General features: G+C 40.9%; 1 protein-coding gene across 4 annotated transcripts in view; it reads right to left on the bottom strand.

Annotated features, from left to right (window-relative positions):
• kif4 (kinesin family member 4) overlaps positions 1–15,351 on the bottom strand; it is a 72,965-nt gene that overhangs the window by 15,787 nt on the left and 41,827 nt on the right. For all 4 annotated transcript variants that reach the window (XM_072595202.1, XM_072595199.1, XM_072595200.1 and 1 more), the window contains exons 19-24: positions 13,683–13,766; positions 11,539–11,649; positions 5,777–5,929; positions 4,398–4,495; positions 2,784–2,913; positions 399–569 (exon numbers count right to left, since the gene is read on the bottom strand). In XM_072595202.1, coding sequence (XP_072451303.1) covers positions 399–569; positions 2,784–2,913; positions 4,398–4,495; positions 5,777–5,929; positions 11,539–11,649; positions 13,683–13,766 — 747 coding nt within the window. The remainder of the gene's footprint in view (positions 1–398; positions 570–2,783; positions 2,914–4,397; positions 4,496–5,776; positions 5,930–11,538; positions 11,650–13,682; positions 13,767–15,351) is intronic.

The following is a 15,351-nucleotide window of genomic DNA, read 5'->3' as shown; positions in this document are numbered from 1 at the left end:
CCTATCCTCATTTGCCCCAGACATGGAGTGAGCTATCTCTTAGATTACTGCAGTTCATATGATGTGGTATACCTATAATATTGATCAAGAGGAAATTTTAAAATTTTGACCTAGTGAAGGAATGATGACAGCTCCAAGTTAGGATGGCATGTGCCCTCATGAAGGGTGGGGGAGTTTGCAGCTAACCAAGTACATACACTTCTAGGTGCATTTGCTTTTGAAGTGATTGGCACTGGCTGGAATGGGTTTTTGAAAAGGTGGTTTAGCAAGTTGCTGCAGTGGATTTTACATATAACTGCACAATATCTAAGATGGCAAACAGGATGGTAAGAAAAAAAGCTAAACACTCAAGTTTGGGAAAAATAAAACTGAAACTGTTAAAATGATATGTTGTTAACCTTATCTTGGTGTCGCTGTTCTTGATCTAGCAGCTGTTGCTGATGGTCAGTCTCCATTTCAGCAATTCGTGTTTGTTCTTCAATTACTGTCTTCTGCAACTCTGCACTGTCAGCTTTTGCCTGACTGAATTCACTCTCCAGTTTACCATATGATACTTTACTTGTTACCAGCTTTAAGAAAGAAAAATAATGTTATGTTTCCCCTATTAAAGAATAAAAGGAATCACTAGCTGCAATTGCAACAAGTGCAAGATTAAAGCAACCTTTTGCACCATTTTGGTGACTTTAAAAATAAGCTCATTTTGAATTATCAAGCCAGCTCACACAAAATTCAAAAAGTGCAAAAGATTCAGGAACAGATTATTTCATCCAACGGGAGAGAGATTCAGATATTTGTACCTACATGCAGAGCAGGATCCCTGCTCCTGGCAGAAAGAGTCAAGACAATAGTTACATTAACAAATTCATGTTGCAGAAAGCCAGACACCTAAGAGTGAACAAGATTGGCAGGCTACTTGGTCTGCACCTGCTAAATATGGGCCAGTATCATAAAATTGATGACATAATGAGCAAAGTTGAGGCGCAAATCCTTTAAGTATACTCAAAAGCCACAGTCCGCTCTTTGCCTGGGGGCAAACTCAGCCGGTCAGTGGATGCAGAAAACAGAAGCTGGGCTCCTTATTTGCAAATATAAGTAGTTCATTTCAGGAAGAGCCTCAGTATGACATTTTGACTTTTCCAATACAAAATGCACTGTTCTTCCAGTCAGAAATTTACTTGAACTTTTGATTTTACAAAATCCTAATTATGGCAAACAGGAATAGCAGAGTCAAATTTTATTAATTCCTTACCACTCCCATTAGGACAGCTACACCAGCACCATTCCCCACCTTCTCCTCCACTACATCAATGACTATCGGTGCTACCTCTTACTCCCATGAGGTGGTTGACAAGTTCATTAAATTCACCAACACCTTCTATCCTGACCTCAAATTCACCTGAAAAAAATGTGTTGCTGGAAAAGCACAGCAGGTCAGGCAGCATCCAAGGAGCAGGAGAATCGACGTTTCGGGCAGAAGCCCTTCTGCCCAAAACGTCGATTCTCCTGCTCCTTGGATGCTGCCTGACCTGCTGCGCTTTTCCAGCAACACATTTTTCAGCTCTGATGTCCAGCATCTGCAGTCCTCACTTTCTCCTCAAATTCACCTGGACCATCTTAAACACCTACCTCCCCTTCTGAAACTCTCCTGCTCTGGTGATCGAACTACTGATACCTACTACAAACCCACCAACTCCCACAGCTACCTGGACTACAACTCCTCTGACCCGGCCTCCTTTAAAACAGCTATCCCTTATTCCCATTTCCTCCACTGAACCTACTCCCAAGATGACCAATTCTACCATCGAGCATCACAGGTGGCCTCCTTCAAAGAGCACAATTTCTCCTCTCTCATGGTTGACGATGCCCACTAGTGCATCTCCACACTTGAACCTCACCCCTCGAATCGTAACAAGGACAGAATGTCCCAGTCCTCACCTTCCACCCCACCAACTTCTGCATAAATCACATCCTCCACCACTTCTGCCATCTACAAACAGGCCCCACCCACTTGGGATATATTTCCTTCCCCACCCCCTCTGTGTTTGAGAGACCATTCTCTCCACGATTCCCTGGTCAGATTCACACCCATACCAGCTCACGCCCGATATCTTCCCCTGCCAATGCAAGTAGCGCAAAACCTGCATCCACAACTTCCTTTCCTCCTCCCCCCACCCCAGTCAAAGTCTTCCACATCCAACAGAAACGTACCTGTACTTCCACACACCATCTCCTGTATTCATTGCATCCAATGTGGTCTCCTCTACATTGGGGAGACAGGATGCCAACATGCAGATCATTTCAATAACATCTCTGGGACACATGCACCAACCAAGCCCACTGCCCCATGTCTGAGAACACTAACTCCCCCTCCCCAAAGGACATGCAGGTCCTGGGCCTCCTGTCGCCAAACCCTAACCACCTGGAGGAAGAACGCTTCATCTTCTGCCTTGGAATCCTGCAACCACACAGGATCAATGTGGATTTCACCAGTTTCCTCATTCCCGCATCCCCCCACCTTACCCCAGTCCCATGACTCCAACTCAGCACTGCCCTCTTAACCTGTCCATTTTCCTTCCCACCCTCTGACTTATCACCTTTAATCCCCCACCTTTATTTACCACATTCCCAGCTACCTTTCCCCCAGCCTGACCCCCTCCCATTTACCTCAGACTCCCAGCTCACAAGCCTCATTCCTGTTGAAGGGTTGATTCTCAAAAACATTGATTCTCCTGTTCCTTGGATGCTGTCTGAGCGGTGCTTCTCCATCACCACACAACACTTACCTCTCCCATTAGCCATTTTAGCCCACATTTGGCCTCTACAATAGTAGCAATTGTTTCCCAACGATGCTTCAACCTTTCCTCATTGTCTGCATCCATCAATTTCTGTTGAAGGTCAGCAATTTGAGCACTCCTGGAAATGAGACACAAGTGAATATACAAAAATTGCAGTAATTTAAGCCAAAACAAAAAGCTCTAACAAGCCAACAACCAAGAAATCCTCAGACCCAAACTACAACGCTGGCACAAGAACCAGTTGTTTCACTTTTAAATTTGGATTGTACAAATTCTTAAAGTTTCCCTCAAATGATTTAGCTTCAAGACGACAAAAATTACAAAACTCCAGATGGTGCAATATGAAAAACTAAATCAGGAACTGTGGTTTTTAAAAAAATTTTAAAGGTAGCATTACTGACAGTACATCTTGATCCAAAACCTCAACTTTTTCATGTCAAAATATTAGTTAGCAGACCGTGCAATTGGTACCAAGAGCAAGCTGTCAACTGTATGCTGAATGAACAATTATGCAAAATCTGGCTCCTCAAAAAGGAGCACTCTGCACAGTAATTGAAGCAGTGCTGAACAAATGCAAAAAAAAAATTGACAACTTTGCTTCCAAATTAAGTATCTACTCATCCTTGCTCGAACACAAACTCTATTAACAATACTTGTATTGGGCATTAAAACTTAGGCTGTATGTTGATTCCACAAGGTGTTACTTGTAACTAACCTGTACAAAAACATTCAAGGTAGCAAGGTTATGTATAATTTACCTGGTGAATGCAATTCTTTGATTTGAACTTGAGCAGCAAGTGACCCAAGAGGCTTCTCCCTCATTTCAAAGAGCACTTTGAACAGTCAAGATACCAGAATATGACATTGATAGATTCAAGATACACAAGTATTACTTTGACTGCAGACAGGCCAGAAAATCATTTGCGGTGAAAAAATTCTAGACTTAGATATAGACCCTCAGGAAAACGAAGACCACTCAAAAAACTGAGTAACATACATTGAGCAAGCCTAGATCAGCAATGAACCCAGCTAACTTTTCCCTAACCAAAAAAGCAGCAACAAGAATTCTGCTGAAAATGGACTAGGAGGAAATGTTGGAAGGGTTTCAAAGTAATTATGATTTAGTTATTTTATTATACAATGACAAAATGCAAAAGCCATTCTAACTAGAAAACAAGAAAAATCTTTAAGGCTTTGCAACTTCATTTCTCACTTAATTTCTCCCTTCATTGCTGCCCCACCAGGAACAAGCCACAAGATAGTTAACAAGATCATCAAATTACCCACAAACTTAAATATATATTATGGATGCTACAAGAACTTAAATAGAATAAATGCAATCTAATTCTGTACTCTATGAATTGACAGAACTTAAATAAAAATCCAAGATTTCTTTTAAAATGTCAATAACTGTAGATGCTGCAAAAGCTCAGCAGATCTGACAGCATCTGCTGAGAGAAATCAGCGTTAACATTTGGATCTGGTGATTCTTCCTCAGAACATTGACGTTTTAAACATGGTTCAAGAAAACACAAGTGAAGCAGAAGTCAAAACCATGCCAAATGCAATTCTCTGAACGAACACACTTCCTTCCACAGATACCTGAGTTCTATTTCTGTCTCAACACTTTCAATCTGCTTGTTTATAGATGGATCCTGTTCAGTGGTTTTCATTAACTCAGTCAATGTAAAAGTTCGACGCTGCAGAGAAACAAAGAGTTAATTTGAAGGAGGACTGGGGAAGAAATCAAGTTTAATGAAGGAACAGTCAATTACAGCCAATACTTATTTTCTCCACAGTACAGAATTTAAAGATAGGAGTAGAAAATATTGTAAATATATTGAAGGTCTTGAAGTATTCAGCAAGTGGCAAGAAGTGATAAACAGTACTGAAAAACTTAGCAAATTATTTAATGATGGGATTATTAATCTGAAGGGTTGACTTATTTCTTGCAGAAATAATGTTGTATCTGGACACAAAACTAAAATCACGACTGGAATATTCTGTCCCCAGAGATGACAAGTTTGAAGGGAGAAAGGGTGATGGCATACTCAAACACTACCAGCTTTGAGACTCCAGTTGTGGGGAACATGGGCCATGATTAACCTTCCCACCCCATTAAGCAAGGCCCTTAAAAATGACCAGTTGAAAAAAGATCACTGAAGGGCCTCAGCCAGGAGACCACAAGATACATTAGTAGAATTAAGCTATTCAGCCAATTGCATCTGCTCTCCCATTTGATCATGGCTGATGGCTGCAATTGCTTCAAGCTCCCCTTAGTATGTTCCTTTGGGAAGAATTTCTGCTGTGCTTCCCAGATTACTCATGGAAATTCCTACCATTGCTGAATTGTCTTTCCTTCCTTGGAAGGTCAGCATTCCTGGGAATTAAATTAAGCTGATGAGGCATCTGTTTCTATGCAGGGCACAAGATGTCACTGTGGGAGTGAGGGTTCTTTAAAGAAAACAAAAAGCCTAATGAAGGGCTGGACATCTGGCAGAGATGAGCTTGCCAGGTGCCATTCCAACTCCCTGTACCTGCAACTCAAACCTTAGGGAAATGTTGGAATGGGTTCTGTCCTGGGATCTGAGAATTCAAACACTCTGGGGTGTTTTTCCTCGCAGCATTCACTTCTTCAAAACCTTGCAGGGCCTACAAGCATCAGATCTCTGGCCAATGCTAGTTGGGACTTCCAACCGCAGGACTTGGATTCCTGTGACTGAAGTGTGGTTCAGCAAGCCTTCCCTGTGAGAGCAACAAAAAAGGTCTCTTCAAATTGTCCAAGTAGCATACAAGAACCCAGCTGCCTCCACAAGATTCCTCCCAAATGTTCTAAAAAGGCTGTTATTTTATGCCTTTGCGATCTTAAAAATACTGAAGGCTCCTGGACCTAGTCAAAAGTTAAGGAAGTGGCCAAACACAAGGTTGTATCTCAAATAAAAATTGGCTTAGCCTTTGGTGAAAGATTGGTGAAGACTTACCCGGAGTTTGGGTGGTGGATGGTGGGCTTCTTTCTTCCCTACTAACACAGACAACTCTCGTGCCAATATCTTCCGGTCATCCAGTAGGGAGTTCAAGTGACGACGAGCCTCCTCTATACTCACAAGTACTTCCAACTCATTGACTAGCCAACTCTGCCAGAGGTACAAGACGACAATTAAAGGAGTATTCTCTACACAAAGCATGCATCAAAATGGAGTGGTCATACAGTGCACTGATCAAGAAAGGAATAGAATACTAAAATTAATTTGTATAATAACTGGCAGACACAGACAGTAACATTGAGTCAGATAAGGAGTTCTTCAGAACTGGTTCAGACTGCAGTTGTTTCCTACTTTGCTCTTCCAACAGTTAAATGATCAAAGATATTAGGAAATGTGAAGCCAGGGGGAGACTACAACAGTGGCAATGTTTCTGGATAATAAATGCACCTCAACATCTGCAACTTCAGTGATGAAATTCAAGTTAAAATAATACGTTTGGCTAGTCTCCGACTACAATCCAGTTATGAATCCTTACAACATTGTGCAAATTAAATATCCTCAGACAAACATTTGGCATCCTTATCTAGTCTACATTACACTGATTCGTAGTGCCATTGATACTCAACATTCTGCTAAAATAGCAAAGAAAGCCAAAATCAAAAAAATCCAACCATGAAGAAACAAACAGGTATTGAACTAAAGCACTAGAAACAAAAAAAGAGTCTACTCAGTCAACCTTATAAAGTCCTGCTCACCAACATATGGAAACAGGTGGCAATTTTGGCATAGATGTTACAAAGTAAGTTGCGCTGTTGCTCAACTGCTCTGTATAGGTACAAAAGCAGTCAACATGACAATGTCACAGACACTTTCATTAGCATGCCTCATTTCCTACGCACCGAATGGATAAACTTCAAGATGGTGGTATAATAATGAGATAACTGTTGTGGTTCTGTTCGCCGAGCTAGGCATTAGTGTTGCAGACGTTTCATCCCCTGTCTAGGTGGCATCCTCAGTGCTTGGGAGCCTCCTGTGAAGCGCTTCTGTGATGTTTCCTCCAGCATTTATGGGGCCTGTCTCTGCCGCTTCCGGTTGTCCGTTCCAGCTGTCCGCTGCAGTGACCGGTATATTGGGTCCAGGTCGATGTGCTTATTGATTGAATCTGTGGATGAGTGCCATGCCTTGAAAATTTCCCTGGCTGTTCTGTTTGACTTGTCCCATAATAGTAGTGCTGTCCCAGTCAAACTCATGTTGCTGGTCATCTGCATGTGGCTACTAAGGATAGCTGGTAGTGTCATTTCGTGGCTAGCTAGTGTTCATGGATATGGATCATTAGCTGTCTTCCTGTTTGTCCTATGTAGTGTTTTGTGCAGTCCTTGCATGGGATTTTGTACACTACGTTGGTTTTGCTCATGCTGGGTTTTGGGTCCTTTGTCCTGGGGAGTTGCTGTCTTGAGAGTGGCTGTTGGTTTGTGTGCTGTTATGAGTCTTAGTGGTCATAGTAGTCTGGTTGTCAGTTCAGAAATGTTCCTGATGTATGATAACATGGCTAGTCCTTTGGATTGTGGCATGTCCTCATTCCATTGTCTTTCCCTCAGCATCTCTTGATGAAATTGCAGGGGTATCCGTATTTGGCAAATACATTGTAGAGATGTTCTTCTTCCTCTTTTGCAGTTCTGGTGTGCTGCAGTGTGTTGTGGCCCTTTTGAACAGTGTCTTGATGCAACTTTTGTGTATTGGGGTGGTTGCTTTTGTAGTTCAGGACTTGGTCTGTGTCAGTGTGTGGCTTTCCTGTATACCTTTGTAGTGAATTCTACATTCTGTGTTCTCTGTACCATCACGTCTAGGAATGAGAGTTGGTTGTCCTTTTCTTCCTCTCTAGTGAATTGGATTCCTGTGAGTGTAACGTTGATGATCCGGTGTGGTGTTCTCTATTTCTGTTTCTTTAATGATTACAAAAGGTGTCATCCACATATCTGACCCAGAGTTTGGGTTGAATTTACGATAAGACTGTTTGTTCTAATCTTTGCATTACAGCTTCTGCTAGGAGTCCAGAAACAATGGACTGACAGAAGAGACACAACAAACAGTGAGACAAAGTATTGTACCCCTGATAACAAGGAAAAGACAAACATAACCTCAACACCAAGGAGAGGGAAGCACTAAAAACTAAGAAACGATAAGAACATAATTATACTACCAGCAGACAAAGGCAGAATGACGGTCATCCTGGACAAAGCAGAGTACATCCAGAAAGCGCAACAACTACTTGCAGATACCAACACCTACCAAAAAGAGAGGGAGTTTGACCCCACCCCACAGCTCACCAATAGGATAAACAACACACTGAGGAATCTACAAAAAAAAACAGACATATAACCAGGTTTGACCTACAGAGAATGAAACCCGAAAACACCACCACCCCCAGATTCTATGGACTACCTAAAGTGCACAAACCAGGCATCCCACTCAGACCCATCGTATCGCTATCAGGGACACCATCACACAATGTGGCTATAGAACTACAGCAGAAACTGAAACACCTGATCAGTGGATCCAGACACTCTGTACAGTCAGTCAACACAGGAATTCTTGGACATCATCATCAGAAATCTACACAGACAAGGAAAAAACTATGGTCTCATTCGATGTAACGGCACGATTCACCTCTAAAATCGACAAAACCCTAGCCAGAGAAACAATAGCCAACCCTTGGGACATACAGAACAGACAACAAGACAGTGAACCTATCAACAAAGACTGCATACTCCAACTACTGGACTTGTGCCTCAACACCCTTCACGTTCAACAACCAAATATAATGAACAAATCAACAGCACACCCATAGGCTCACCCATCTCTGGACTCAGTGGAAGCTATAATGCAAAGATTAGAACAAACAGTCTTACTGCGAATTCAACCCAAAAAACTCTGGGTCAGATATGTGGATGACACCTTTGCAAATCATTTAAAAACACAGAAATAGAGAACACACACCGGATCATCAACGCCATACTCACAGGAACCCAATTCACTAGAGAGGAAGAAAAGGACAACCAACTCTCATTCCTAGACATGATGGTACAGAGAACACCGAACGGAGAATTCACCACAAAAGGTATACAGGAAAGACACAGACACAGACACAGGTCCTGAACTACGAAAGCAACCACCCCAATACACAAAAGAAGTTGCATCAAGGCACTGCTCAAAAGGGCCACAACACACTGCAGCACCACCTCTACAATGTATTTGACAAAAATGGATACCCCCGCAATTTCATCAACAAATGCCCAAGGGAAAGACAACAGAATGAGGACATGCTACAACCCAAAGGACTAGCCACGTTACCATACATCAAGAACATTTCTGAACTGACAGCCAGACTACTACGACCACTAGGACTCATAACAGCACACAAACCAACAGCCACTCTCAGACAACAACTCACCAGAACGAAGGACCTGATACCCAGCATGAGCAAAAAACAACGTAGCGTACAAAATCCCATGCAAGGAGAAAGGTGAGGACTGCAGATGCTCAAGATCAGAGCTGAAAAATGTGTTGCTGGAAAAGCACAGCAGGTCAGGCAGCATCCAAGGAGCAGGAGAATCCTGTAGAAGGGCTTATGCCAGAAATGTCAATTCTCCTGCTCCTTGGATGCTGCCTGACCTGCTGCACTTTTCCAGCAACATTTTTCAAAATCCCATGCAAGGACTGCACAAAAACACTACATAGGACAAACAGGAAGACAGCTAACAATCCGCATCCATGAACACCAACTATCCACAAAACGACACGACCAGCTATCCTTAGTAGCCACACACGCAGATGACAAGCAACATGAATTCAACTGGGACAACACTCCTATTATAGGACAAGCCAAACAGCCAGGGGAGTTCCTAGAGGCATGGCACTCATCCACAGATTCAATTAATCTATCAGCACGTCGACCTGGACCCAATATACCGGCCACTGCAGCGGACAGCTGGAACTGACGACCGGAAGCGGCAGAGACAAACCACTATAAGTGCCAGAGGAAACATCACAGGAGGCTCCCAAGCACTGAGGATGTCACCTAGACAGGTGATGAAACGTCTGCAACACAAATTCCCAGCTCGGCGAACAGAACCACCACAACGAGCACCCGAGCTACATATCTTCTCAAACTTTGAATGAGATAACCCCAGAGCATCAAGCCCTAAAATTTGGATAAATAAGTTTTTTTTTGTTTTCAAGAAGTGGAAGTCAGATTCAGGTATCCAAGAAAATGTCACATATACAACCTAACATGACGACATCATGTGGTCAGAACATTTGTGTCATGAACAAAGGAGTGAGACCCAACATCTGATCCTCTGTAAAGTCTATGTAGCGATGTCTGTCAAAGCAAGCCACAACTAGATGCTAACATTCATATCTAGTTGGAGGAAAAGTACTTCCTGGTTCATCACATCTTATGCTCACATGGGTGGCTGTAGCAGCTTTCATCATGAGCAGTAGTTGATGCAACAGTAAGTCTGCATGCTCCTACAAATCCCCTAACAGTGAAAACCATCTCTCTATCCAGCAGAAAAAACAAAGTCCTCGAAGTAAAATATTGCAAATAGTTCATTCATTAAGATTGAACCATTTATTGAAGCTTCATTACTCACTACCAAGTTTAGATTGAAATTGAGTTATGAAAAATGTGCTACATCACCAGCTCTCCATGTTGTTCTTACAATTACACACCACCCACCTTCAGAAAAGATGCAATTCCAAGTGTAACTGTCATACCAGGAATTTTCCTTGTGTATACACCTACAGCAAATGTTGGCAGTTTACTTGACAAATGAACGCATTTACAGACAATGATGCTGTCCAACTGATAGCTACATATTCATTTACACCATAAGAGTTAGCTGCAACCTAGGACACAACAATTCAGAAGTGGTAATGCAATTCAGTTGGTTTAAAAACAGTTCTGAAACAGTTTGCAGTCAAATGGGATATATTTAGCAACTTGAAACTGGGCAAATGTAATGCAATCTCCCTCACTCTACCATCAAACCAGGGGGAACAACTCCAAGGAAGTGTTAGAGGCATGCCAACAGCAGACAGATCCGAAATTGAGCAAGCAACTTAGGGAACCAACACAAGTCAACTTGCTTGCCAAACATCACAAATACTAAAATGAGAGATGGAGCCAATTAATTTAAGAACTAACAGATCAGATTTAAACTTTGCTGTCCTGTCATATCCAGCTTTGAATGAAGGATGACAATTATACAACTCACTGTTGAGAACGAAAAGAAAGGAGGAAAGAGTGCAAACTTGAAAATTCTGTGATCTAGAAGGCTAGTGGATGCCTGGGAATACCACCACTTGCAAGTAACTCCATCACACACCACATTGGACTAATTCTTTGTTGATATTGGGTCACAAATCCGAGAACACCCTTCATAATAGCTCAAAGAGAATTCCTACATTAAAGGACTTAGCAGGACAAGAACACAGCTCACCACTAACATCAAGAACATCAAGAATGGGCCATAAATACAGACCTAAACGTCAATACTCATCCCATGAACTATATAAACCTCTGCCATTTCCACCTTCTCCATGAGAATTGCCCCCCCACCACTGCATCCAAATTAATACTTTTTACATACTATATTTTTATAAAAGGGGTAAAATTAGTCATATTTTAAAAGCAGAACGTAATCTCAATCCAGACAATTCCTCCTTATAAACATTATAATTCTGAATTATTGCACCTGTATTCGAGCAGCAGTCCCTTCCATTCCTCTGTTCGATTCCTTGCGTTTCTCAGCAGCATCCTTCTGCCTTTGAAGAGCATCACGCAAACGCTTGTTAGCGGCAGCAGCCTATCAGGAGTAAAGTAAAAGGAAGACACAGTAAATTTTTGAAATAAAGTTTTTAAAAACCTACAGTGGAATCATTGAGGGGCAAGATTTGAAGATCCTCAACAAAATCCAGAATTTTCCTAAAGTTGGCAAATTCCAGAGAAAACAATTCTTTATTGCTGAGTTCTGTATACTTCTGAACCCTGATCTGGTAACTTCTTTTGTTTCCTGAAGGAGAGGACTAAGCAGTAGAACATCTTGGCCTAGAAATTAAATTAAGGTGCAGAGCACACCAAACAGAATACCCAGCAAGGGTTGAGTTAGTGTTGAATTTAACAAGATGATTTTAATCTGAATTCCAATTCTTTAAAGTTCTATGTAACTATTGTGTACAGTGCAGTACAGGCTCTTTGACCCTCGTTATGTCGACCTGTGAAACCAATCGGAAGCCATCTAACCTACACTATTCCACCATCATCCATTTGTTTATCCAATGACAGTTTAAAAGCCCTTAAAGTTGGCGAGTTTATTACTGTTGCAGACAAGGTGTCCCATGCCTTTACTACAGAGTAAGAAACTACCTCAGACCTATATCGATCACTCCTCAACTTGAGGTTACGTCCCCTTGTGCTAGCCATCACCATTCGAGGAAAATAAGGCTCACCGTCCACCACATCTAATCCTTTGATCATGTCTGTCTCTATTAAGTCACCTTAACCTCCTGCTTTCCAATGAAAACAGCCTCTAGTCCCTCAGCCTTTCCTCGTAAGACCTTCCCTCCAAACCAGCCAACATCCTAGTAAATCTCCTCTGCACCCTTTCTAACGCTTTCACATCCTTCCCATAATGCAGCAACCAGAACTGTGTGCAATACACCAAGTGCAGCTGCACCGGAGTTTTGTACAGCTGCATGAAAAAATTGGCTAAAGTTGAGTTACACTGTGGGCTGAGCACAAAGTTATGCATTTAAAAGCTTCACCATTCACAATCCCTGACTGCTTGCAGTGGAGAGTCAACATGAAAGCATTTACTCTACATCAGTGCATCCCAAACTTTTAAAGTGACTGCAGCCTTTTGTGATCCATATTGAAGGGTAGGAGCATTGCTGGGGGATAGAAGAGTCTAAACTACAGTTTTAAAAGCTCACCTTTTGGTAGCTTTTATTGAGACAAGAATCAGACCTCAAAGTACCGTAGGTTATGCTTACCATTGGGAAAGAAAATGTAAGAATTTAGAGACAGCAAACAGAAGTTAGCACTCAGTCCAAGCTCAGAGGCAGTAATGGCTACCATGTAGCTTGAAACCCAAAATCTGGCCTGTGGAGTAGTGACCCACAAGTTGGGAAGCCCTGATCGAGACAGATGGTAGCCATCATAAGCTCACATTTCATGTAACTTCACACTATTACAACCATATTCCTCCCTGTTCAACAATTTAGAAAACTTGTAACGTCAGAGAGAAAAAAGGTCCAAATATATTTTCAGATATTTAATTTTAAAGCTTACTAGACTTGGAAACAATGAACTGGAATCAGGACAACCAATCTACACAAAACATTTTATTTTAAGCTTACATACTTTGAATAAAACAGAGGAAGAGAAGAATGAAAATTTAAATGTGCCTTATCATCTGCACATCTCAATGCTTTACAATCAAATTACTTATTTTTGACAACACTCCATATTCTACAGATAAATGCAGTGACCAATTGACAGGGAAACAAAGTGATCAGCTAAACTGTTCCAAATGCTGTCGGTTGTGGGACAAATTCCAGTCAGAGCACAGACCTTCCATCCATTAAAAGACCTGATATATGAAGACAAACTCAAGCATCCTCCAAATGCCTCAAAAAAAGGTATGTAACACTTACTACACATACCCTGGAGGCAGGATGAAACCACACCAGCCAACTTGGTGTTACTGACCAAAAGTAATTTAATAGCATTAATTTAAAAAGATTAATACCATGAATGTTGTTAGTTTCTAGATTATAGAAGAGAAGAAGGATTCCCTCTTCTCAACTACAAGAACTTGACAAAAGCTGGCACACTCACCTCCTCAGTCTTGCGCCTCAATACATTTGCTTGCTGTTTATAGTTTCGTTCTAATTTCAATAGCTCATACTGTCTTTTTCGGTCCTAAAAAAGTTAAACATATTGATCTTGGATATGCAGATTGGACAACTTCAGCATTCTCCATTTCCCTCATCATCCAAACCAACAAACTGAAATAGCAAACTATGTAGGCGTAGTACTTTAAAAAATTAGCTTCTTTACTCTTGTCATGAAGCATGCATTATTTTAATGATTGATAGAAAAGGTAGGATAAACAGATTAGAAAGTCTTTTGTTACAAGGCATATAAAAAAGTTACAACATTTTAAGTTTGCTAAACAGAAGTATGATGACATGGGGCAAACCCTCCTGCTTAACTTAACCAGCAACACAAGATTTATCCTGTGCAGTAATCTGAAAATTTGAGATGCCAAGAACTAGTTAAAGTAAAAGTAACAACTTTATTTCTTAAAGTATAACAGAATATTTACAACTCCTTCCTCTAGTCGATCTTTTACCTTGCCCTTCTACAATACTAGTCCAATAAACCCACCCCCCCAATTAAGATTTACCAAAATTCAACTTTTCAAAACGAGCCAGCTGTCAAATCTTCTATTTGGATCTTCCTGTGTCATATTTTCTTCAGGGACTATTCAATTCTCCCCAGTTTTATACCCCCGAAGCACTGGATGGAGTCATTGGCTTTTAGGAATGTCAATATACTAAATTCAAACTTGATTGGAGTTTGGCCTAACTCAAACCGGTTTTTGTCTCCGGGCAACCAGCTATCCCAGTAGATGAACCACATGTTACATTACATCTTGTTCAGAAGACTTGGTGTAATTCAGCTAGCTTTTGGCTCTTAAGGTGCAGTACACCCACATCTTCGTAACAGAAAAGATCAGTCAACAAAACCTAGGTTTCTTTGCTAAAGGTAGATTAAAAAAAAAAGTGTTATGTCTGTCTTTTGTCACATTAGAGGACCAAAAGAAATCTTCAAATGATAGAAGCCAATCAAATGAGTGACAGGAATTAAAAATTAGAAGGACCAGAGATAAATTAAATTTTACTAAAACTGTAAATTCCCTTTGTTTGATTATCTTCATATTTAAGATTTCAGAAAAAATGCCTGCAGGAATAATGGAAGCAATATTTTGATTTTTCAGAACAGTCCTTTGCACTGGAAGGTAGAAAGGTAAGAAAGCAGGGAGAAACTAAACTGGAACCAATGGACAAGTGTTAGAATTTAAGAATGGTCCCATTTCTCCATATGTCTTTTTACAAGTGATTAGAAAATGTTATTGAAAGTGTTTATGAAAAGGACATCACAGCTGAGAAATCTATTAAGATATTTGAGGGGTAGCAAACAGGGTATTTAACAGGACATGAGGTTTTATATTTGCATTGTTCGAAGATTATTTAGGATTAAAAACATGCTTTAATACAATAATGATGGATGGAATTGAAATAGCATTTTGGGATGTTTAACAACTGGTTTAATAAAAACAGTTGAACAAGACGTGCCATTTGTTCGGATGTCATTTTGCAACTATAAGTACTTCAATTATTAAGACGTGATTCTCTGCTATTTCAATTTGGCTAATGAGTCAGGTGAGCAGAGATTGTTCATAAACCTGGTTTCATTCTAATGCAAAAAAGTGGGAAATTAA

The sequence above is a fragment of the Chiloscyllium punctatum genome, chromosome 25, assembly GCF_047496795.1.
Source record: "Chiloscyllium punctatum isolate Juve2018m chromosome 25, sChiPun1.3, whole genome shotgun sequence".
Classification (NCBI taxonomy): Eukaryota; Metazoa; Chordata; class Chondrichthyes; order Orectolobiformes; family Hemiscylliidae; genus Chiloscyllium; species Chiloscyllium punctatum.
Note: the sequence above shows the minus strand (reverse complement) of the source record. Positions and strands in the feature narration are given on the sequence as shown.